The sequence below is a fragment of the Acanthopagrus latus genome, chromosome 4, assembly GCF_904848185.1.
Source record: "Acanthopagrus latus isolate v.2019 chromosome 4, fAcaLat1.1, whole genome shotgun sequence".
NCBI classification, from domain to species: domain Eukaryota; kingdom Metazoa; phylum Chordata; class Actinopteri; order Spariformes; family Sparidae; genus Acanthopagrus; species Acanthopagrus latus.
Genome location: NC_051042.1, coordinates 20,490,628 through 20,516,142, shown reverse-complemented (window position 1 = coordinate 20,516,142; position 25,515 = coordinate 20,490,628). Strand labels below are relative to the sequence as shown.

The window sequence follows — 25,515 nt, the reverse complement described above, 5'->3', positions numbered from 1 at the left end:
TCCCTCTTTCCCTCCCTTCTACTTATGCACACACATAAGACAAAGCCCGGGCCAGCGCCGGAAGGAGGCAGGGGCGGAGGACACGTAATCACTGGCACCAGCACTCCGTTCTTCACGTGTATCTTGGCAGGCTTGATCATCTTAATTGCCCATTAGAATGTTCTCCTGTTTGAAAATGAATATCATTATGGCGCCCAGTTCTGGCCTTTTGCTAAAGAAAGACTTGCTGCAATTTCACCACTCAATGCAGCATGTGTCTTGAATTCCAAACACACAATTGACTACCAATTTGCAGCGACCAAACCCTTAGAAATGCTGTGAATTAAAAGGGCAGAGGCGGAGTTAATTACCGAAGGGTAAGATTAAGTCTTCTTTTTCCTGCTACTGCTATGGACAAAATATTCTTAAACAGCATGTTGCGTGCTGACCTGCCGTTGTGAATTCACCACATGGACTCATGGTGTTTAGGAAAGGGGATAAAAATCTTCCCCTCTTCCTGACTTAATGTGCTGCCTTTCATTACGGGTCTGCTTATGCCGATATTTAAACAGCACTGTCTTTTGCTTGAAACATGCAAACCGTCCTGCTTTTGTGGATTTGGTTCCATTTCAGAGCCATTACCGGAAGAAATTGCACCAAAGTTTTCAAGTCCTATTATCACCGTTGTGCAGCGAGGGTGTGGAAACAAAGTTATTCCCACTTGTACTTAGCTAATAACATTAGCCACAATCTTTAACTTTGTTTCACACAATGCATGGGTAAATAATTGTGAATGACAATCAAATAATGTGCTACTGAAAGGGTAATATATGCGCATTCTCACCTGCGTAAAAGATTGTATTAAAAACCCTAATGCCCACATCAGGAGGTGCCTAGATACCAATTACAGCTAGCAGGAAGCAAATTTCCCGTGAAATAAAACAGCTAATGGGAAATGGAGGGCGGCAGGCAGCATTCCTTATTGCCCACCAAGCTGGAACAAGAAAAAGAGGCAGGCAGAGCCGAATGTCCACAACTGGCCTGGTTTTAACCACAGTGGAGCCAAACACATCTTAGGAAATGGAGCAGTTGAACATGTTTGTGCTGAAGATGATGTCACTTCCTAACATATGCTGTCTGTCCACATGTTATGAACTAAAAGACCTTTTTGTCTGTGTTCAATACAGACTCTCAAAACCCACTGCTGAACTGTTCAAGGCTTTGTGAGGAATTATAATTATATTCTAAAATAATTAAAAAATTGTTTTTTGCTATTATTTTGCTATAGTTCCCTACTGACGTTGAGGGAGAGGGCACATATGTGACACAGACAGAGAGATGGCAAATGACCAAAGGTCTTGGGCCAGACTCAAAGCCGTGATGTTGTGACTGAAGCACACACAAACTGAGCAGCAGTGACCACTTATCACTGCTTTTCTCTCAACAAACATCCACTTGTCTTAACATGAAAAACATGCTCCTCAATCAGTGTTTTTTTTTTTTTTTTTTTTTTTTAAATAAAGGGAAGTATCCTGTTATATATTTGACATGCCATCTGTCAAATGTATGCTCAAGAACAAGTAGGGGGCAGAATATCACCAGAGTAACAGCTGCATATTGTAGCTGCTGGTAGCTGGTTAGCTCAGTTAGCAGTGCAGCTAGCAGTTTGGACTGGGAGCTCAGGGGGTATTACTGTTTACACTGCTTGCACAGGAGCTTTGGGCCAGGACGGGTCGGGATATCTGCCAACTCCCAAATTAATACTCAGAACACATAGGGGGCAGTATATCACTGGAGTTAACTGCTAACTGCGGGTAACTGTAGCAGCAGTTAGTTAGTTTGCTGGTTTAGCTGTGCGGCTAGTAATCCCAATTAGAAGCTCGGAGTGAAATTATGGAAGACTGACAGGCTGTGGCTGGCTGTTTAGCATGCTAACTTAAGAGGATATCTTTGCAACACAATACGTCAGTGTCTGATGTCAAAACTGTTAATTGAGAAGATTCTCTTGATAACTTTAGTTAATTGTCCAATGTTTTATATTAAATTCCTCCATGCTGCACCTTTAAGTTGAATAAAAAGCAAAAATTGGGCACTTCAGGAAAATGCATACAACGCACAAACAGAGACGTGCATCAAAAGTACATACCCGCTTTCACCGGCCGCACTCCTTACAAATCGACTTGGACATGTAAAATTGTTGCCCTTCAGAAGACAAACCATGAATCTGTTTTAACCAACCTTCATCACTTCCAGAGAACTATCCTCTATTTGTGCTTCCATTTCTCAGGTAGGGTTAAATGCACACGAGCTGCATCCTCTGCAGAGTCCCATTATAAAAGAAATTTAGAAATCAAGAGGATGTTGACTGTGTGTTCCCCCTCCTTACTGTCTGCAGACAACCTAACCCTGAGAGAATAGTCTGACCAGAGAAGACCCACCAGTGAGGGAACCTATTGATTTTTTTTTCTCCCCATGTTCTCTCTGCCAGAGTTGTTTGTTTCTTTTTGCTCATTGCCCCTGTTTTATTTACAGGCAGTGGGATCAATAGAGACACTTCCTCACTCGCTTGTTTCCAGCTTTATGAAAACACATCTTTCAGGCTCTTAAGCACGCTGGCAGATCTACATCATTTCTCCAGTGGTTCAAATAATTTCAGTTGAAATGACTGACAAGTGTAATTGTGCAAGAAGGCGATCGTATAGGATGGGATGAAATGCTGCAGCGCTGACGCGAGCTCTTAATATGTATATGTGTTGAGCACTCTGAGCTGTCATAAGGTTGGAAAAGTATCTCCTGAATATCGACCTTTGCAGCCGTCAGACTTGTAAAAATGTGCTGTGAAGACTTTCATAAGGTGAAACTGGGAAGCAGGTTTTTTTGTACGGTCTTCTGCAAGATTGTCTGCACCTGTAAATTGACAGATCAATAGGTTGGTTATTTCAGAGTGCCCCAACAACTATAATGTGTTGTGTTTGCAAATGTGCCAAAACATCGTATGTCAAGTGCAATCAAACATTTACACTGGTTGCACTGTTGCACCTGAAATGTAGCACTTTTTTAAACAATGTAGGTTAGTGCAATTTCTTGTCTTTCTTTCATGTCTTTGTAGCTTTATTCCTGTTTACAATCATATATGTTAAGAAAATAATTTTAAATGTATTGTTGGCTGCACCAATATGCAACCAATGTCCAAAGTTAGTCTAGAGCCTCAAAATGAGATTTTTTTACCTTCAAGTGACAAAGCTCACAAGTGGCTATAGAAATTATGACTAAATAAGAAGAACGGCAATGTGTTTTAGTGCCAATATCTCGGTTTTTCCACGGCTTGTAGAAGGTGTCCGGCGTCTTTTTCTGAGCATGGCGCCTTTTTTTGTGTGGCTGCTCTGAGTGCTTCAAGTTGAAAGTCCTCAACTTTTCAGTAAGGCGCTGCCGATGTCACAGTGGCTCGTTTTCTTTTTCCGGGCCTAGGCGATACAATTCACTGTAATTTTGTCTCCCACATCTTCCCTGCTCTGATGTCTCGATGTCAAATGACAAACAAATAGACAGTAAACCGCAAAGCAGCAGTAGCGATCGTACAGCTTTTCTGCCCTGAAAAGAAAAGAAAAAAAAACCAAAACCCCAAAAAACAACTATGTGGACATGGGCCCCACGTTGGTTTCTTTTAACAATTCTTTTTAAAATGGCAGCAGTCTTTCCCCAACCTTAACAACGAGGTTATTACTGTAGCCATGACAACAAGGGTCTCTTAACCCTGACAACATTATTTAAACCCATAACGTAATGTTTTCCTTCCTTAACCATGTCATTCTTGTACTTGCCTTCACCTTAGTGGTGTAAGAAGGATTTCTTTTAAAGATCTTGTTCCTTTGACATTTGTTTCTCACCCTGTATACCCTGTATATGTGTTCTGTCCATTTTGGATGTTGCTGTACCTTCATGTCTACCACCAACACCAACTTTCAGTGATGGTGCAAGATGAAGCCAGTAAGTTAGGGGAGTTAGAGTTTAGATGTGGAAGTTGTTGACAGGCATGCAAGACATCCATGTTGGGTTTACCAGTATGTTTGTATGACCAGCTGAAACAGGAATTTAGCCTTCCTATTAACTGGCTTCAACCAGTTCTCCTCTTATCTCTCTGGCAGATAGTTTCTTTGTTTATCTTTACTGATAACTTTCGACCTGTGGGGTTCCCCAGGGATTGATTTTAGGGCTGCTTGATTTTGATTTATAAGTTACCCTTTGGTGATATAATCAGGAGACTCTGCATCTCTTTCAACAGCTATGCCCATTGATTTAAAACTATCCTTTTTTCAGTATTTAAAGCACTTCATGGTCTACATGGTACTTCATTGCATACTGTCTATGTCTCACATGCTTACAGTGCACGAACCAGAACAGTGTGTCAGTGTCAGACTAAAACCTTTGGAGAGGCAGCTTTCTGCATTTACATTATTTGTTTAATTAACTTATCAATGTTGTAAAATGGTGTTCTATTTTATTTTATGTATCTATTATTTTTAATAGTCTACACTTGTTCTGTATTATTATCAGTGTGAGTCACCTGTGAAGCCCTTCTGAAAGGTGTTACAAATAAAGTGTGATTGATAGACTGATAAATTAATTCAGCAAAACAGAGAAACAATATTCCTCAGTCAGATATCATGCAGTGTAACACACGCAGTTTAGAAGGAGTCTGCTGCTTCAAGTTCAACAACAAGCACTCTGCCCTAAGTCTCTACAGCAGAGAGGATGGTGTTTTTATTTTATAGACTGGTCCTCCTCTCTCCCCTCCTGTTGGCAGACAGGCTGCTCCTGCTCTGATGCAAAAATGCTTCCGCACTCATTCTGGTGCAGAGGGTGCTACACATTGAATTAAAAGAGTTCTGATTGATAAGGTAGTTGAAGGCAAATCTGCTCCCACTAATTGTCTTTCAAATGCCCTCATTAATCAAAGCGGAGCCGCGGCGGTGACGGGCGGTCCTGTCAGCCGCTCTGCTACAGGCTCTCCTCCGGCCACTCACCTCCCAGCATGATGCCTGCTTCCCCTCTGTCAGGCGCCGCTGTCCGAGGACTACAGGAGCACAGGCCATCCGTCCGTCCGCTGCACACCTGCCTTCTGCCAGACAGGATCTGACCGCCCCCTGCCACTAGGACGGCCCCAGAGACCAATTTAGCAGCCACTTAATGATTCATGACTTCAAGTGGTGGAAATGAGGGCAGCATATGATAACAGGAATAAACACATTTAATTAGCTCCTCATATACATTATTTATTTATTTACCTGCACTCTGATTAATTTATATATTTTGTGTTTGTGTTGCAGGGTTTTTGGTATTCACAGCATCTGGCGGAGAGCCTTTGTTGTGCAGTTGAGAGAGCGCCTTCTTCTCCCACACCTTCTTTTGGTGGGGGGGGGGGGAAGCAGTGCACCTCCTCCTTATCTGGGGACCTTTTGCAAGGGTGCGGTGGGGTGGGGTACCAACAGGGATTTGGCAAGCCCCCCACAATGAAATGAAACGGAATGGTGGCGAATATTAGACTTTAAAATATACAGTTCCCTGTGCTCTAAGTAGCCTTGTTTGTGAATTTCCTGACAGGTAGTTACTCCCCCAGTTTTCTTTGAGCATAGGGCATACATTTTCATGGAGGCACTAATCAAAGCTGTACTGTGGCAAACAGCACAGCCACAGTAGGCCCAATCAAAGCCGTGTACCTGGCTCCCTTCCATAAGGCCCCAGGAACGCTGATGACAACTCTTACCCTAGCATCTGCCATCGCATCCATCACAGGTTGACTTCCTTCACACTCACTCTCCACATCTCTCTCTCTATCACACACACACGAGCACAGGCTGCACTATGAGCTCTCACTCAACAGCAAGAACTTCATGTTTAGAAGTTGGGTAAACAGAAGTAAGTTCAAACTTGTGGCTAAGGCACAAAATGAGCTCTGACACACACAATCATTAAGAAAAAATGTTTTTCTTCATGTTCGATAACCGTTGTTTTCACGGAATGAGGTCAGATTTGCGCTGAGACTGCCTCCGACTTAAACCGAATAGAGAGTCCAAGGAGGAGGAGGTGCGTGAACCCAAAGAGAGAGAGATTCTGTCACTGGCATCCTCTTAATTAGCTGTTGTTGAAGAAATAAACTATAATTGCGCGCATGGCAGCAAATTAAAACGCCTGGTGTAAAACAAGCTCGAAACACAAAGCGGGAGTGACCTCTAGTATTGTCCTTTTCCGCGAAGGGAAATCAGTGCGAGCGGTGGGAGTGAAGATGAGGACAGAGAGTTGAGGAGGTGAGAAAGGCCCATGTCCAAAGTGGCGGACGCAGAGATTCCCGCTGAGAGAGATTCTCCTCCTTGTCTCGTTTCCGTCTCTACGTCCCCCCTCTTCTCCTCTAATCCCCGGTCGCTGAAGACCTCCAGACGCCCTCCTCTCATAATGACACGGCTATCAAACCCAATTGCTGTGGCTCAGACCCAAGGCAGAGCATTAAACCCCTTAGTGTCTGATTGCTCCTCCAGAGTCAAGTGGTTGTGTCCTCCCTGTCATTCCCCCAGCCACTGCCATCTTGCCCCGGCCGCCGGGAGCTGCCGAGATGAGAGCCCTCACATGGGCCTGGTTAACCCACTCACCCAATTCAAACTGACCTCATACATGCAACAAGGCACGAAAGATAGAGGAGTGCTGATTCAGTGGCGGGCTGCCAAAACTGTTTTTCAGGCAAAATAAAGTCGAATATGGGAGCCTTGTTAAGCTGACCCCGGGAAGTTCTATAGATTTTCTTCTTAAAAATACAACAGCAAAATACAACGCTCCGCACAGTTACTGACTTTGTTACATTTGGAGCAGTGAAGTCCATGTGCTGCTCTATAAATAGTTTTTTTTTGTTTGTTTGTTCTCACTTGTCATTTTGAGATTTGTTGTTCCCAAATCCAAACTGGAACGGGAAAGAATGATTTTAGGCATTCGACACCCGCGGCGAGGAACGCTCTACAGACTGAACTTCAAACTTCAGAATACTGTACTACCGAACAATTTTAAAGCTGTGGTGAAATCCACTGAATCCGGGTTGTCTGCCTGCAAGTGTTTCTCTGTTGATTCTCTGTGTTGCTGCCATTCTTGGCCATGTCAACGTTTATTCCTGGTTTAAATCAGCTTGTTTCAAAATCTCACGTTTTCTGATTCTCGCGCTGCAGTCTGAACTTTCTCTAAATAAAAGATATTTGTATTGGAAACAGCCTGAAATATTCTCATCACACTGGTGGATTCTTTTATTTAGTTTTGATATATAAGACTTTTTAAGACTCAATCGTGGACAGAAATGACTTGATAAAATGCAGCGAAGGAGGTGCTGCATAATCTATTTAAAAAATAAAAAAAAAAAAAAAGCTGCCTTAGACAAGAAATGAAAGCCGAGACAAAATGATCAAGGGCTCATGCAAAGCAAATGAGAGCAGAAGCAAAAGGTTGAAGACACTCTATCAGCAGGGAAGAAAGTTGATCTATGAAACATTCAAAAGAGTTGAGACTTCACAGAAGAAAGAAAGAAAGAAAAAATTAAAGTCTGATTCTGAGCTCGGAGTCTTCACACGCCAAACACTGTTAAAATACATGAACTTGTTATCTTAGTTGACGTGAGTGAAAAAAAATGACTGTAATTCTAAACAGGTCTTTAATATTAAGCATAACTTATTGCTACACTGCGGAATGATTTAGCGACATGGCCGTCACCGCGCACTGCTGTAGGCATGTTCCCACAGTGCAAATGGCAAAGCAGCGTCCATGTTGCCTGCAGACCCGTGGCTGCACTGAAGGGAAAAATAATGGGAATGAAAGAGCAAATATCTGTAAGTATTTGTTTGTCAGTGTGTGTGTTCCCGTACGTATGTGTACCCATGTGCATGAGCCGTGTATGTGTGCGTGTCCCCGTGGCGGTGTGTAAGATGGAGTGCAGTGTCGGAGTTTGGGCAGAAGGTGAATAACTACAGTGCTTACAGTGTAATCATGGTTCCTGTCAGCCCTGCTGCAGGAGAGGAGGGGGCACCCGGCAGACTGAGCTCCTCGGTGATGAAGTACAGGCACCGAGGAGCGCTCTACACCTGGATATTTATTAACACAGGCCTGACAGTAATGAGGCCTGAACAGGTGGGCTGGGACACACATATCAGAGTGAGGAGCATCCGCCAGGAGGCAGTGGGGGAGACGGTGAAGACGAGTGGGAGAAGTTCACCCTGCAGGAACGCAGCCCTACACAGAGCTGAGAGGCTGAACGCCCACTCGCACCTACATACACAACTGAATGGAAACAACAACAGAAAAACAACGGCTAACTGTTTCTACTGCCGGTGCACGCGTTACACCGGCCAATTGGCAACTGCATGGAAATTGTTTTTTAAGTTGCTAATTATGTGTGCCGCTTTTTTGTGTTACCAAATATTCCGATAATTGTCAACAAACTCTGAATGAGCAGAATGTGAAGACAGCTACGAGCCAGCAGCTCCTGGGATAAAACAGTAATTTGGCAGCGAAGTAGCACTGCTCCATTTTTGTTATTTACTCAAGACACCACTTTAATGTTAAAGAAGATACAGCAAAATCACCCTGTTTGCGTTTTTGACAGCCTGATGACATACATTTATATTAACTAAAGATCCAAACAATAGCATATAAGTGTTGTAGTTTTACCTCCTGTCTGCTCTGCAGTTAGCGATGAGCTCCCTATTCTGAATACCACCATGTGAAAAAACACAGCGGTTATCGCCGGACAAGGCAGCAAACAGGAGGATCCTGCTCTGTGTGTTCACAATCAGACAGGACCGCCTCTTTATGGAGCTCGCTGTCTTGATTGGATAAAGTGGGCAGGGATAGCAGGAAATGTCTTTTTACTGCATATGCAGGAGGAGGAGAGATTTGGGTTACTGACCAAACACTCTATAACTGTCGGAATACAGAACTATTCAACACTTATTCATTTAAAAAAACAGCACTTACAGCATCTTTAAGATGAACTCTTAGTAACTTCACACAAATGACGGAGCAACATAAAAAACAGTGAGAATTAAAGGACTAAATTCTCCATGAGGCACACTTGCATGCATGTTGACATAAAGAGAAAGTATCAGACATTAACTTTTTAACATTTCCAACATTTTGGACATTAATATAACAGCAAACAGCTATTTTCTAAGTAAAAGTAGAGTAATGGCATCATGAACACAGAGGGATATCACACTCTCACTGTCTCAGTGTGTTGTAATCTGAATGTTTTGTTCTGGTGAGTCACGTCTGTACCCGAGCAAGAATAGTCCTGTCAGTCAGAAAACGTTACTGCACACGTGCCCGTTCAGATTACTCATGACATGACCGATCATAAAATAGTCCTACTCAAACTAATCTTTCAAAATAAAGTAACACATTTATTTTTTCTATCACTGTAAATGCAACTGTTCACCATTATGTCATCGGGAATTTACTGAAGTTTAAAAAAATATTGTGGGAATTTTCACGTATACAATAATTCCGGAATTCCAGGAATTCCAAATACAATCTTTACAAGAAAATTAGAACAGCGTCCAAAATGTGCTTCTGCGATGTATGTGGTGACAGTGAATGTCGCATAATTCGCCTTTGATTTAAAACAAAAACAAAAACAAAAACAAGTAGATCTCAGACCAGGCAGTGTGGAATGGGGGAAGCTGAACAAATCACCAACAGTGAGGGACCTGATTAGGGTTAAGGACAGTGCCATAGTGAGGTTAAGGGTATGAGAGGAGGGTAAGCATACTCGGCGAGGGTGATCCCAGTGTGTTTGTGTGTCTGTATCCGCCTTGTGCTGCCTTTTCTGTACTCCGGTTGTCTTATTAAGACTCTGAGTGAGGCTAATCAGTGCTGTCATCTGACGCTGAACAGATGCAGCGAACAAAGGAGAGGAGGAGACCACTGCAGGCCCAAGGTGCATCTGCGGGGGAGGAGAGAGCTGTGCTGCCTGAGCTGATGCTAGCTGATGGCGCACTCCCTGTCAAGTACCCCTCTCAGAGCCTAATGGGTGGAGAAAAGGTAGAGGGGGTGACTACGTCCAACAATTCATGTCAAATCCACCTTAATAATTTGTCATTGCTGGCTGTGACTGACACAAACTGCAGGTGAGACGGCTTCCGCGTGCCCACCCTAAAATGGCACATGGGGAAATTCACTTAACAAACGTGGTGGAGTCTGGATCCAGTCTGCAGCACTGTGGGTATTCTGAATTTCTGGTGTGTGAATAAAAAGTGAAACCAGGGACATGATTTTGAAAATGATTAGGGGGATGGATGACGGTGCCACGCGAACGCTCCCTCATTCTCTTGTTGTTACATCTCTTTCTTCCTGTTCTCCTGCTCCTGTGTCGCTCTCTCCAGTAGTCTCTGTGCCGCTCAGAGACGCCGAATGAGGAAACACAGCTAGGACTGCCGACAGACTTTAAAAAACCAGAGCGGTGACTATTAACTCATCTCTGCAACCTTCCTGCTGAGTCTGCCGGGAGCTTGCGCTAATTTCCTATGCAGACACTCACACAGATGACCTTGGTCTTATCAGGACAGGTCTAGATCTCGACAAAACCGGCAAGACGCAATGTTACTATTAAATATGTGTTGGAAAGGAGACAAGAAATATTGTTCATCCGTCATTGTGTTCAAATTTAGCCTCGCCGAGCCACACTGCGTGGTCGCAGTAACAAGATGATCTCTGCCATCTAAACAGCTGCAACAATGGCCTCAGATAAGCCTAATTTTAAAAATGTGTGATGCAGTAGCTTTTGGTTAATCTACACAGATGCGTATCTCCCAAGCTTCTTCTGTAAGTGCATGTTCTGGAAGAAAGTCCAGCACAAGTGTAATTGGAAAGGCATGCACTCTACATGGATTTAAATGAATGCCACATATGTCCTGCGTTACACATCAGTAAAAAAAAAAAAAGGGGGGGGGGGGGGCTTCTCTTGTGCAACAGCTTCCATTTTTAGCCGCTTCCAGTCAAACCAGTCACATAAGCATACAATAGGGCTTTATTCGACCTATCCCCCACGCTGCTCTGCTAGGAGGACACATTTCCAATCTGAGGAGAACAAGCAGATCCTGTGTCTGGGGCTAATCTGGTAAACTCCCATAAATGCTCCTCAGCACCCCAGATGAAAGGAATTAGCACCCCCAGACAGTGCAGAAAAGGCCTTAAGCCTGTGATATACCTCTGAGATTAATTAGCTCCCAACTTTAGATTTTATTATAGAATCTTAGGGTGCAACAGAAATTACCATGTCTTCAACTCCATTAGATGGTTCTGTGCCGTGGACCAGGCAGAGAGCCGAGGCGCTTAGCAAGCCTTCCGTCCTCCATAATGCATGTTGGCCTCATCCCTGCTCTGACAGCACTTAAGAAACCTACAGCCATTTGAGTGACAAAGATCTCATCTATTTTTCAGTTTTGACTCTCACTGTATGCGGATCTTATGTGACACTGAGTGTGCGTGCGTGTGTGTGTGCACAGGTGTCGGCGAGCGAGCGAGTGTCTGTGCGTGCGCGTCGCGGGGGGCAATTAGAAGAATGCTGTTGGACAACAGTGTTGGATTTACTCACAAATCATCTCAAGTCAGGGCAAGCTGGAGCGTCTCTGCGCGTGTGAGTCACAGCTTTTAATGAGTTCTTTTCATGCAGTCCTCCGCAGCCTCGCTCGCTGGCGCTGCAGATTCACTATTTTGCTCTTACAAATCCGTGTGATGGAGTATATGTGTAGGATAAAGCCCTCGATTGAAGGGAGATGAGCGCTACATTCCGAGAGAGAGCAACTACACCTTTAAGAGGAAGAAAACAGACAATCTTCCTGCCAGTAAGAAATCTGTATTAAATTGTTTTGTGGAAATGACCCGGAGTGGGCAGCTCAGACCTCCATCTCTGTCCGTGTCAGGAAGCTTAGATTCTGAGTCTCCCAATCATCCCCTCTGCTCTCTCTCTGAAATGAATTTTATTTGATGTGGTTTAAAAAGATATTATTAAAAATCACGCCGGCAGCTCCATATGCATCTAGGCAACGTGCAGAACACACTGCGTTGAATTAATGCGAGCAAAAATCTGCAAAACATCAACTCACTCTGATTTTTTTTTTTCATTTTTGTTGCATCACATGAAAAGCTGGATCTTAGATTTTGAATTTGTTGCATGCTAGAGTCCATTAAACATCTTCTGACGGCGCTGCTCAGCATGATAAGTTTCACTCTCGCAAAGAGGCGGGGCTAGATAATCCATTAATGTAGCATTAGACCAAACTTTTAAGCTCCCTCAGACAGGCCATCTCCAGTATTTGGCAACATCTGAGGTGGGCGGCTTCTTATTGCACATTAAGTGCTTTCAGACACAAGAGCGGAGCATGCGGTGAGTGATGCATTAGGAGACAGTCTGTCGGAAGATATGTGCTCTCTCATGGATGCCACTTGTATTGATTTCTATAGCCTTTTAATTTAAGGCACTCCCACTTAAGGCTGGGACAAATGTGAGAAAAAGGGCCGGCTGCATATTCAGCTGTTAATGCTACAATCATGTTCAATTAAAAATGCATGAGGCCACAGATTTAAAGATAGGTCCACTGAATTGTGTATGCTCGTCATTAAACAATTAGGGTTGGCGAAGGAAAAAAAAAAAAAAAAAAAATACACGCGGCGCAGTGTTAAAACATGAGAGAGGAGAGTCATGGCTTGGTTTGTCAGAGACCATGAATGAGACGGAGCAGGGACAATTAATCCCTCAGAGGCTCCGACTGACAAACCGAGTAGACGCAGCTCGTCACCAAGCGTGTGACCTTGCTAAACAGCCTCAGAAAGCAAAGGTGACCACTCTGCCGCTTGATAACTTTTCCCTGGCTGCATGTGCTAAGTGAAATTGCTGTTTTCTGCCGCCGAGATGTTAGGCTGAGGGGTTGACAGCATGCAGAGAGAAAGAGGGAGGAGTGCAAGGTAACTCTGTCTGTTGAGCAGGCTGAGGGCGCCCAGTGTCAAGCTCATTAACCTCGGCAAGGGAAATGTTACAATGAGACAGGAGATATGCACGGCACCGGGTCACATCCTGAAGTGCTGCTCCTTGTAAAACCTGAACCTTCACCGAGTGACACAGCAGCATTTCATATATTAAAGGCCTTTCTCTCTGAAGTGCTTGAGAGGAGAATGGGGAGTTGTGTATGATGCTCTAAGTAGATTTAAATATTCAGACGCAGCGGTGGCTCAGACAGCGCTGGTGCGATGGTGTGTACATCATCGTGCCTCTACGAGCCGGTATATCTTCATTTATAATGCCTCTCATACAGTCATCTATGATCCTGACCTGTTCAAACAAAGCCTTCGTCCCAGACAGACACAATCAGGGTGATGAGTAAACACATACACTACGTCTATCTTGCCTATTAATCTGGGCACCCAGCTGTGAGGGAGGCTTTGCTGCCCTATCTCCCCCGGTCCACACAGTAGCCCCGTCCGTGTTCCCGCTCATGTTTGGATTTCATCGAGAGCCCGGGATCGTTTCAATGCAACACAGATCAGAGCACACTGGTGAATGGACTGTGGCTGTTTCTGTGAATATTTTCGAATTCATTTCGAGGATTGGCAAAGCTCCTTGTAGATCTGGAATATGTGCTACTTAACTTTTAGTTCAGCAAACAGTTTCGTTCCATGCATGGCGATGGAGGATGATCTCAGAGGCAGGTATAAAAGAATGCAGAAAAGGCAGCTGAACTCCATGTTACTGGTGACACTGAGGAGCCTCAGAGCAGCTTTTGTGTTAAGAAAACAGTGTGTATATCCTTGGAGTTTCATTTTCTCTTTCTCTCTGCTTAGGTGCTGAGATAGATTCTTTAAGAGATGGAAGATAATTGCACACACCTAAGCAGAAAACAGGCTCAGATTTTCTTTGAATGTCCTGAGCACTCTACATGTCCTTCTTCTTCATATTAGCACCATGATGCAGTAGTTACCCCTGACATTAATCCTACTCAGCCGGCACAGATTTTTTGGTTACGACTGATGATGTCGGATGAGGGAGGGTTTGATGGGATTGGTGAAATATCAACACGTTCTTACTCCCAACTCATCCAATACGGCAGCTTTGGTCCAAGGCCAGAAGCTTCAAACTGTGACGCCGTTCCTCTACTGTCAGTTTTAAACATGCTGGACTCAACAGTAAAGTAAGCAAGAATGATAAATACACAATGTTTGGTCAGACTTTCACAATAAAGCTTGTTGTCAAACATTTCATATATTGTTCAGACTGTCAATGCTGTGAGATGGTTGCAGTTAGGTTTAGGAAAAGACTTACATAACGAAACTTACATGTCATATAACGTAACACAAGTTAAAAACAAGCTAACTTGGTTGTTCACAGGACTGAAGCCCAGATCTCGCGGGTGTGGGAGTGGAGTGTGACTTGAGCCACATTGTTCTGTCCAAACTTGACAGAGTAATAAATGAACCCGACCTCAACTTGACAGGCATTCTGTTTTCCCTTTGCAGTTATTGTTAGCTGACGCACTGTTACGCAGTTGTCACTATGGTAACAGCTCTTGTTTCCATGGTTTCTGATGACAAATTTTGCTTTACGTCCATCGTTAGCTAGCTATTTGCCACCTGGAGAGTGACAAATAGTCTCTGTGTTGCATTTAATCTATTATAACAAACACCTTATGAGGACAGACAGCAGGTACATCACTTACCAACAGTTATCACTTAATATCACTTATTTTTACAGCATATTTATTTGCTTTTATACATTATTTTCCCGAAAAGTACCCGAAACCACACCAATTCTGCCTATTTTGACTTTATATTTCCACCGAAAGAACTTGAAAGCACCATATCAAGATACATGACTGAACCCGAGCTGAACCCAGACGTTTAAAAGTTTATATCTGAGCCCGGTCCAGCCCATTGGGTCCCAACAGGTCTCGATGGGCTGGTGCGGCCAAATTTCCATGCTCTAGCGAAAGTCCTGTGAACAACGAATTAGCTACTCCTCCCAATGCAGACGTTTCTCGCCTTTACACTTGCCATTAAAGGAGGGCCTCCAGAGGTGACGCCAGAGAGGCACCTACACAGTCTATTTGAAGCGCCGCGCCACTGAACAAGCGTGCTGGCAATATCAGCGTAAAGAGCCACTGAAAATTGTTTCAAACACTACTTTAATTCTAACGGCCACACCGGCTGTTAACCAGGTTGCTCCAACCCAGACCTAAAAGCCTCCCGTGTCACCCTGTACTCACGTTAGTTACTCTGTGGGCCCTTAAGAACGACTGGGTAATAAACAAAGTGTTGCAGGACTACAGGGCCGCTGTATTAGTTCTCACAGCCTGGTCATGGTCGTGGTCAGTCTGGATGCAGGTAATCTACTATTGACTGGTGCTTCATGGGCCATTATTCCAACATCCTGTAATTTCATCCCTTCAGCTGGGCCAAAGCTCTTTAAAGGGGGTCGCTTAACAATGACCAGTAATGGCAGGACCAGGGAGGCTGGGAAATGCCAAAATTTAAGCTTTGATATCTATCAAAGCTGGCTCATAAAAACACCCCTCAATGTGCTTTTGTTGTTAAACCGACATGAAAACTCTCAAGTGAAAAATGTGTGTGTTAAACGGCAGATATCATAGTATGAGTTAAGTGGCGTGAACTTAAGGCCTAATATGCTTATGAACATTGATCTAATCTGACTCACATTGCTAAGAAAAAAACCCTCCAGAATGTATAAAGAACCAGATCCTCCGAGCAGACGAGGGGACTGTAACTCTGCAGGTGAATATTCCATGACATTTCATCTGCAGTGGTATTAAGGTGTGGTGCGACACTGGCCATGCGGGTAGGGGGGCTGGCTGAAGCATGAAATTCATTGTCAAATACTTTCTCCCAGTTTAGGAGGAAAAAAAATGCCTGATGTGGGGAAAATAACAGGAAATAAACCTGTACTGGCATGAGTAATGGGAGATTTACTAGCGTTTTTAAAACACACTATATTAAGCGCTACAGAATCGGACAAAGGGCGTTTCTCTTCTCATCGTGACCACCTTGTCATTTTGAAATCCATCATTACAGACGGCTCAATTCATAGAAAATATAGGTGCGTTGATAGAATCAAACAGAAAATCCTATTACTCTTTTGAATCTCACTGTGAAATGCATAAATTGCAAATGGGGAGGCGACGTGTGGAACGTGCGACAGACCTCTTAATGAAGGGCTCTGATTAGCATTTGTTAAAACTCAGTGAAGTTCTTACATGCTAAAGGTCAGACGGCTGTTCTGTCACGAGGAGATGAAAACGTTCTACTTTTTGGGGGAATGTCATGATTTGAATTAAGATTGTCAGATTGGCTGTAAGCTCGTATCACAGTGCAGGCGTCTCGTATGACCTTTTCAAGGAATTGTCATTTTCCGCCCCTGTGATGCCACCATGGCTCAGCGGGGGAGAGGCCCCTCTTCTCTCGCCATGTAATTTGTCCTGGGTGTTACCATTCACACTGCACTACTCCCAGCCACTCGTCCAAATGCGTATGTATCTACAGACCAGCAGGCTGCGACTACAGAATAACGAGAATGTAGCTGCTCAGGTTCTACTCTACGCTCTGTGTGAAGCAGGAAAGGCCTTTTGCTGTGTGCCGCCGTTGGCCCGAGCATCACACACTCACAGCCCCGGTGCTGGAGCAACCACTGATCTAAAGCAAATATGATCGCAGTTAACGATATTAACTACACTTGCTACAACAGCTGCACTCATGAGCGATCAAGCGCTGATGCCGGCTGTGGAAAGTTGCTGTGTACTTTGCAGTAAACTTATTTTTTACCCACAATGATGTTTGTTCGCAACAGACAACATAGCATCAAACACGAGCGGTGACATAAATGATGTGTCATTTCTGTGCATTACATCATGTTTACAAAAGCGTCCAACAAAGAACCAATTATATGGTGAAAAGATGTGTATTTAGAGTATATAAGTAGAAAAATGAGGACTGAGTTTGGTTAAAAAAAAGGGAAATTTATTCCAGTGGTTGACAAATATCCACAATTTTTAATTATATTTATTGTGTATATTTATTATGTGCCAACTACACATTAAAATAACTTCATAGGAATGATATTGAAACAGATTAGCTACTGCAATCATTATTAAATCAAGTTATATCAGAGGTGTGCAAATACTACAGATCCCAAACATAAAAAAAACAAAGGGAGATGAGGTAACCACCACTTATTTGTCTGTTCTTAGTACTGCGAGATCTTATTAATTATGATGACTTATTTAAAATTCTGATTGATTGTTTTCCACAGACAATAGCATGCTTGTCCTAATAATCTAAACAAAACGAGTTTCAGAAAGACAGATTTTGATGCATTAACACACGCGTGTAGAAGTGTCATCATTCACATGAGGAGCTCCTTAAAGCTCCTTAAAAAGCCAGTTTAAAGACTTGAAGGTCCACACGTGTAGCCACTGTGCTGCTGCGAAGTTTGTCTTTTGAGATCTGCACCTACAATGACGAGCATGTTGCATAGCAGCACTATAGCTGATGTGGCACCGCTGCCCTTTCACAGCTAATTGGTCGCTCCGTGCTCATCATCTGGTTATCAGCGGTGATTGGCTGATGGTAAGCTGCGACTGGTCATTCGAGTGTCACTTGCCTGTGTTCCTGTAATTAAAATCTGTCATCCAGAACCACATCCCTCGTCGCCGCTAAACCCTTTCGTCAGATGGCAGCGCTCAGATAAACTGGCCTGCGGTTATTTCTCTGATGAAAGAATAGCACAATTGTGGTGCAAAGTTTAGGAAACGGGGGAGAGAGACTTAAGATAAGCTGATGTTATTGTGCCATATAAATAGGGAGATATTAAATTAACAGTCAAATGATAAACAAGTGAGATCACTGTTGCTAATGGTAACTGTTTTAAAAGAAATGCTGCTTGTGCATTTAGATCCAGCAAAATGGTTGCCGTAACTTTGAAACTTTTTACTACGAAAGTGAAGTGTTTTTATCATTGATGGAAAAAGTACAACTACTGTAGATAATGTGGTGGAGGAGAGGAGCAAGCGGTAGAGATACTTGATATTTTTAATGATGTTATACATTTGTTCAGGGCTGTAACTTCTGGAGGGCACTCCACTAGGCTGGCCTTCAGACACACGGACAACAGAAATCTTTGGAAATTAATTAGAGACAAATCCCTCCGCTCTGCTGAAGTGTGGCATTTAAGGCATTGTCCTTGGTGCTCGTATAACACCACCTTTTCAGCGTCGACCCCTCTCCTTCCACCGGCTGGATAATGCAGCCTAATCCACATTAGCAATCACTCCAGTCCCTGTTGTGCAGTGGCAGTCCTTCCTAATTGCTTGGCATTATTAGGTACTTTACTTGTAAATTTGAAGAGGAGGAACATCATTCTACTGCATCCAAGCAGCAAATGATCCAATTTGCTTAATTTCCAAGAAACACCAGCAGTCTGCTTTCCCCTCACTGCTCCCCCTATTGTTTGTAGAGGGGAATGATGGAGGAGCACATAACCGGCACAATCAGAGGATGTTTTACTCAATTATTATTGGAAAAAAAAATATTTTAGAGATGAGAGGAATTTCATATCCATACAAACATGAAAAAAAAAAAACCATAAGCATCCGCAGACAGAGAGCAATGAACAGCAAGAATGTCATCAGATTGATTCTGTCTGACTGAGATCAGCCTGTATTCAAATGAACTTGTGCGATTGTTAAGGATATCCAAAGGAGGCAGATGCTTACCTTTGATCTCTCATGACGACTTTCCTTCTGCGCCGCAGAGTTGTTTACCAAATTAGAGAATTAAGTTTAGTGATAGCAATAGCTGGTGCATCGGCATGAAGGGAGAAATGATGACTTGCTACTGGTGAAGAATATCAGCTTTAAATCCCCAAAAATGTAAATATCTGACCTAATCTGAAACTCCCTGGCTTGAGGGGTGGGAAAAGGGAAAATAGTCTTATAATCTGCAAGACCCACTCGTTCTTTATCTTTTTTCTCTCTGTGTCGTCGTCGCGCAGGCACACACACACACACACGCACACACACACACACACACACACGCACACACACACACACACACACACACGCACACACACACACACACACACACAGCAGGGCTTTCCCTCTCTCTCCACCTCTGTGCCGCTCTTTTAAAAAGTTTTACACTCGCTGTCTTGGCGTCTGTTTCACTTTCACTTTTTTTTTTTTGAAGAGATTTACTCATGAGTTGTTGACTGCTGGTCTCTCTTTATTTCTCTGTCTGCATTAGCGGGCATATGCAGCCCAATCCAGCCCATCTCTCCCGCTGCCTGTCAGTCAGCAGGACGGCCAGCGTCCCTGGACTGCATGTGGAGGGTGGGAGGGAGGGAGGTGGAGTGGGGAGAGTTGACGTGGCCCAAGGCGTGCCAGTACACACCAAGGGGGAACAAGGCAGACATGACAGGCTGATGACACTTGCTTTTGTGTATCAGATCATTTTACCAATCATCTGCATTTCATTTATGTGAGACTCGGCACTCCAACGCAAAGTGTCAAGTCTGCTGGCCTAGTTAGGGTGAGAGTGAAGTTGGCTGGGTAAAAAGCGAGCTGATGAAACCCTCCTGTCCGCTGCCCACTGACAACCCTGGCACTCCAAATGAAAGTGGAGCGGCAGCCTTATTACAGTACGTTTCAGACAACAAATGGGGAAACAAATGTGACTTGATATCCCAGCATGCCCTTTGTTGTTATTACTGCTGTTGTTATTGTCAATAACGGTGATGATAATGCCCGGTGTTTTGTTTCAGGGCTTCTCTTTTGTTGTCTTTCTGTTGCTCTACCCAAACAGGCTTTGTTGGCAGAAGAGCTGCCAGTGCAGCTGCGAAGAGACACAGCTCTCGCATCGCGGGCTGCACTTTGTTATTGTGAGTCTCTCTCTTTTTTTGAATTTAAAACTCCAGATGCAAACCTCAAGTTTGCCTTCCTTTAACAAAGCGGTAGACAAGAGAGCTTTGGTCTGTGTTGCATCTGCCATGAGATATCAATCTTGTAATATTTAGTAATATAATCCACGCAGCATGAATGACCATATTCAGTCTGGGTATCTTGTCTTTTCAAAATGTACCAAATAAAAGACAAAGAAAATGATTGATCTTTCTGACTTTGCAATATTTATGGGTTTTTTTTTCAAAACTGGCAGCCTCTTTCATTAAAGGCTGGGAATCATTAAAAAATGTTCGACACAGATACCTCGATTTCGATACCGGTTCCTGAGCAATACTTTTTGAAAATAGCAATTTTATGAGATCCATTTTAACAAAAGATTACACACACGTGGTGAGCCCTGTCTCTGGGCTTAACCAGAGCCAGTGAATAGAGAAAGTCACGACAACGGAAGTTTAAAATCGCTGGTCATGTATCCACAGAGACGCTGTAAAGAGCCAAGGTGTTGATGCATGAATATAGAGGGACAGCAGAATGAAGACTGGCAGTTTGCAGTTATACAGAATTTACTGATTGATTTACAGAACTGGGCTGCTAGTATTTGCAGCTAACCTCCGGGAGCTATTGGGAGGCTCCACGATCTGCCATTGCTTTAAAACAAAAAAGGTCCACTGGAGTATGAGGGGATGATGCCACTCTTGGCATACTGACACTGATGAGATAGACTCCTTAGGTATTGAGATTTGGTGTCGAATGACAAGACATTTCTTGATGATGGGCAGTTCTGCACCCAGCAACACTTTCATGAGGTTTTGTGAAATACTTACCATCAATCTGTACAAATTACTTCAATACGTAAATCACAATCTGTAGCCAATCCTGATTAAAACTCTCTGGATGTGTTCCTCACATAATAAACAAAGACTGCTTTTGGATTCAAAATAATTTCTGGGCCAAACACAAAACTGATTTAACTGGTTTAAATGCTGTATATTTTATTCAAATTCGGTTAAGTGTTGACACAAATGCACCTTATACCATTATAAATTAGCAATTAGGCCCTCTTCCACTCTGTGTTGGCACTACCGTCAGTTCTCCACAGAGACAGGGACACTTGGAGACAAACATTTAAAAGCTCTTCTTGTAAAAACAGTAGGAGAACACTGTCTGAAAAAAGAGTCTAAATACAGAAATGAATAAATAAATGCAATAAAAATGTGGGCACTGTTCTCATTTTGCAGCTTGAATGCAGCCTTGTCAAACAGCACTTAAAAGCGAGGGAGCTGGTCTTGGGGGAGGTTGAGATGTTTATTCTAATGGATGCCATAATGAATGCTTACGGAGTCAGGCCTTGGCTTCGATAGGGGGCTCTGTGCCAGCATGGTTTTAAAGGAGAGGCGTCAGTGCAGCAGCCCTGGGCGCTTGGCACGCCGAGTCCCCCACAATCTCCCGGCACACACAGAAATGGCAGCAAGGACCTGGAGATAACCACCCGTGAAATCTCTCATCACATGCCTTTGATTGCTTGTCCACTATTTACTGTTTTTAAACCCCGAACTTCAAACACAGCAAATAAAACACAATTCCTGTGACATCTCCCTCCCTCACAGGGCCATGTTTATTGAAGATATATATTTCTACAAATTGTCCCAACGTTGTGATGTCTCCCATTTTCCTCTCTGGAATCACACAAAATTCAAATCGAATGCTGGATTGTCACCAAGTGTCTACTTCTTACACTGTTTGGTGGAATCAATCAAAACATTTAGCAGAGTTTTGACAACGAGAGCAGCTTTTTGTAGATTCTCATAAATGCGTCTATTTTTCTGGATTAAATAGAGGCTATGGTGCGTACAATTTGTATGGTTCATGCACCTGTTTCTGTGTGTGTGTGTGTGTGTGTGTGTGTGTGTGTGTGTGTGTGTGTGTGTGTGTGTGTGTGTGCCTGCTGGGGGTGAAGACTGAAGCGCTTTATTAAAATGATGAGAGCAAGTTCAATTTGAATCATGCAGTGCCTGTCAGTGGCTTCTCGAATTGCAGGGCTGATGAAATTGCTCTTGCCGTTATTTAAAAGCAGTTGTAATCCATCTGAAAATGCTGTGATATAATCCATTTAATTTCTCATTCCTTGCAGCAATAACATTGAGTAACAAAAATCTATCAAAGCAATGTAGCCTGGTGATTTAGTAATTATCTTTATTTTACATTCCTGCAATTCAGCCGGGATTAATTGGAGTCTTATCTGAGCCAAGCGGCAGGTCACTTACCTCAATACACCACAATGTGTTTTTATCTTCATTATCAACCTCCACAAACTCAATTGTGACCCACTGTGCCAAGAAATGATTATTTTCTGATGCATAAAATCGGAAATACATACATGCACAGTGAAGCCAACAGCTATTAAAGTGTCTTTAACTGGTTCCTTCAAAATAAAACATAAAAGTGGGTAAAATGAAGACAAAAAAAGTACGCTGCTGCAGCGGCACTGCGATGACCTTATCAGAGGAGGTTACTGGTGTAAAAACAATGTCCGTGGGAGGAGCAGCAGGATGTATGACATGGTAAATGTCATGGAGTGATTCCTATTCAGGAGAACTCGCCAAACATCTAGTATTGATCAGCTGTTTAAGTTGAGTTAATGTATGAGCGATGCTCAATGTATTCCCTAATGGGTAAGCTGCCTGTAGGCAGTGCACTGGTAATAAGACCTCAGACAGCCACATAACTCAGGCTGTCTCTGAGACCACTCTCTTTTTCCTCCACCTGGGCTATCTGACATCTGATATTAGCGACATCACTGGCTCTGTGGAAAGAGGAAGTAGAGGAATGAAGGAGTCCTACAAGGCCTGTAAAGCTATGGCGGGTGAGGAAGAAGTAATTACAGCTTTATTCACCGTGACAGTCCCAAACTGCTCTTATTTTTATCATTGTCAACATATGTAGAGAACAGATCATTAGATTAAACAGTACACTGCTATCCAGGAAGCCACTAGTATCTGTTCTTGTTACCGTGATGTGACAGTTAACTTGCAGTGACTTGACCCCTGATTGAGACACCCACAGATTTTTTTTTTAAAGCTTTTTCTCAAATTCCACCAATGTGTCGCTAATAGTTTCAGTGTCTAAACCGGACTAAACACAACGTTGAACATGTTGTTCACATGTTCAACATGTTCAACCACATCAAGGCGAAGGTCTGGTACGCCCACTCTCCAGTAATTACAAACGTCGCTCTCGGAGTCATTGGAATTATGGATACATGACGATATAAACAGCAAAGTCTATACTGAGAAGCAGTAAGCGTTGATGCTGCCCCCTATCTGCCCCCTAGTTTTGGAGCTAGCTTCAAATTCTTACGCCTTTAAACTCTAAAATGGTTGTGTGAAATAATTACAATTTGCACGTTGTAACACACAAAAACAATGGTACGCTCCTTCAGTGTGTGTGTGCTTGCGCTGTTGTGTTGTTAAGGACATCAGCAGTGGTCTGTTTGCTGCCTGCCTGCATGCTGGTGGATAAAACACATAAAGGACTGTCCTCACTAAGATTAATTGATTCCTTCACATTTGGATACAGTTCAGAGAGCCAGAGAAATTGGCTGTTTTGACAGCAGCATGGCCCTCACCCACTCGCTCACACACGGCCAAAAAAACAACCCACAACATACAGAGACGAAGGGGAACCGGCTTGAAAAACTTTCTGCTTCCTTCTTCATTTGTTTTGGTTCATTAGCATTAGCAGATTTAATCACCACTGACACGACGATTATGAGGAATCTCTGGGGCCGTCCGTTCAAATAACACATCTCTTCAGGACCTTCCAAAAAAACCCAACTTTTTAAATCACTCATGCTCTTTTAAATCACTTACTCCATGCTAACAGCGTTTCTGACTTCTTGGAAAAACATTCTCCCCGTCGCAAGAAATAAATACATCACAGGCGGCAGGTAGAAAAATCATTATTTCTGATTTGAATTTACCTTGCCCGTAGGTAGTAGTGCATTGATGCCATTAGAGAACATGCACAACAGGCCAAAATAGAAACATGTAAACCCTTGGCTGTGGTGGGACTTCATGATGGCATTTTCATGTATTTTGATCATACCCTCTGCTCTCCCGGAAAGCCTCTCACATGTTCCGCGGCATAAGTGCTCATGTCTCATACCCTCAGAGGACGTTTTGGTCTGTCTCTATGAGTCTAATTTACGGATATCTGCATGAATTGGGAGGGCCTGAGGCCAACCATCTCATGTCTTTTTAAGGGAGGAGGGGGTGTGGGTTGTTGCGTTAGTAGGCCCTTTCGGGACAGGAGCAGCATTTCAGATAAGATCGGCGGTGGGAAGTGGTGAGCCGGGCCGTTTGTTCTCGTTGGCCATCTCTCATGTTGCACCACTGATTGGGAGGAAAGCTAAAATTGCTTTCACCGGGGCTCACTCCAGCAGTAGGCAATGATAACTAACAATGCCCCCGGGACCTAGTTAAAGCTGCATCACACGCGCTGGAAAACCACTTTAATGTGGCAGCATTAGGAAGCTGTCAGTTGGGTTGGTGGGGAAAACAGATTCCAACTCATCGTGGATTTTTGAAAACATTTGTTATCCACACTTCAAAACTGCTTATAATCAAGCTGGCATTTTTAATTTCATTTCACACAGCTTACCATGAAGAGAGAGAGAGAGAGAGAGAGAGAGAGAGAGAGAGAGAGAGAGAGAGAGAGAAAAAGGTTTAAAGATCAGAAAAGCGAGGGTAGAGAACAGAAAATCACCATGCTTCCGCTCTTCTCTCAAACCCGCTGCTGTCTCGCTCATTCGCGGGGATCGTTGAGCTCTTGTCGTACAGAAATGCAGCAGGTTGCAAGTTTTTCTTTCCTTTATGCGGGTTATGATTCAGGTGTACCGCTCAGTGCTTGTATTCTCTAGCATGTACATTATTGACCCTTCTGTGCAATTTCTCTAAGTACTACGTAAAGTTAGCTGCTGCTAATTACACAAAAGCCTTCCTTGTCAACCTCGAAGCAGAAAAAACAGTATAAATAGTCGTCTTTTTGAAGCTCGAAATGATGGAGCTGTTTCTCAAACGCCACTTTCATTAAGAGGAAAAAGGACCTGGTCTGAGAGTTAAAGGTTGATCTGAACTGTTTTGTTTTACCATCTACATGAATATGTAATATTTGAGGTCCCAAACACAACCAATCATTTGTCAAACTGTGCTAATTGTGCTATATCGACTCATTTAACCGATTACAGTATGAATTTATGTCAACCTTCCATTGAATTCTCTTGATTTTTCGCTGACAGTGTTTACTGTAGACGACTACAGTCTTCCAAGCATGACGCTGACAATCACACACCTCATTTACTCTAAGAACTGTTTGCTGTAAAACAAAAGGCACCTCAGTGTTTCTTTTACCTGATGTGCAGAGTTACAAGGGGATGTTTGACTATACATAGTCTTTACCTATCCAGCTATTGCTTATGAAAACATGCATCTGGAAGTGTGCATTCATTTACAGTTTGATGTATTTACAGTGTATGATGGTAAAATACTACTTA

General features: G+C 43.2%; 1 protein-coding gene across 1 annotated transcript in view; it reads right to left on the bottom strand.

Moving 5' to 3' along the window:
- Positions 1 to 25,515, bottom strand: part of LOC119017640 — a 189,350-nt gene that overhangs the window by 31,972 nt on the left and 131,863 nt on the right. The window contains exon 4 of the mRNA XM_037094451.1: positions 5,004 to 5,129. Coding sequence (XP_036950346.1) covers positions 5,004 to 5,129 — 126 coding nt within the window. The remainder of the gene's footprint in view (positions 1 to 5,003; positions 5,130 to 25,515) is intronic.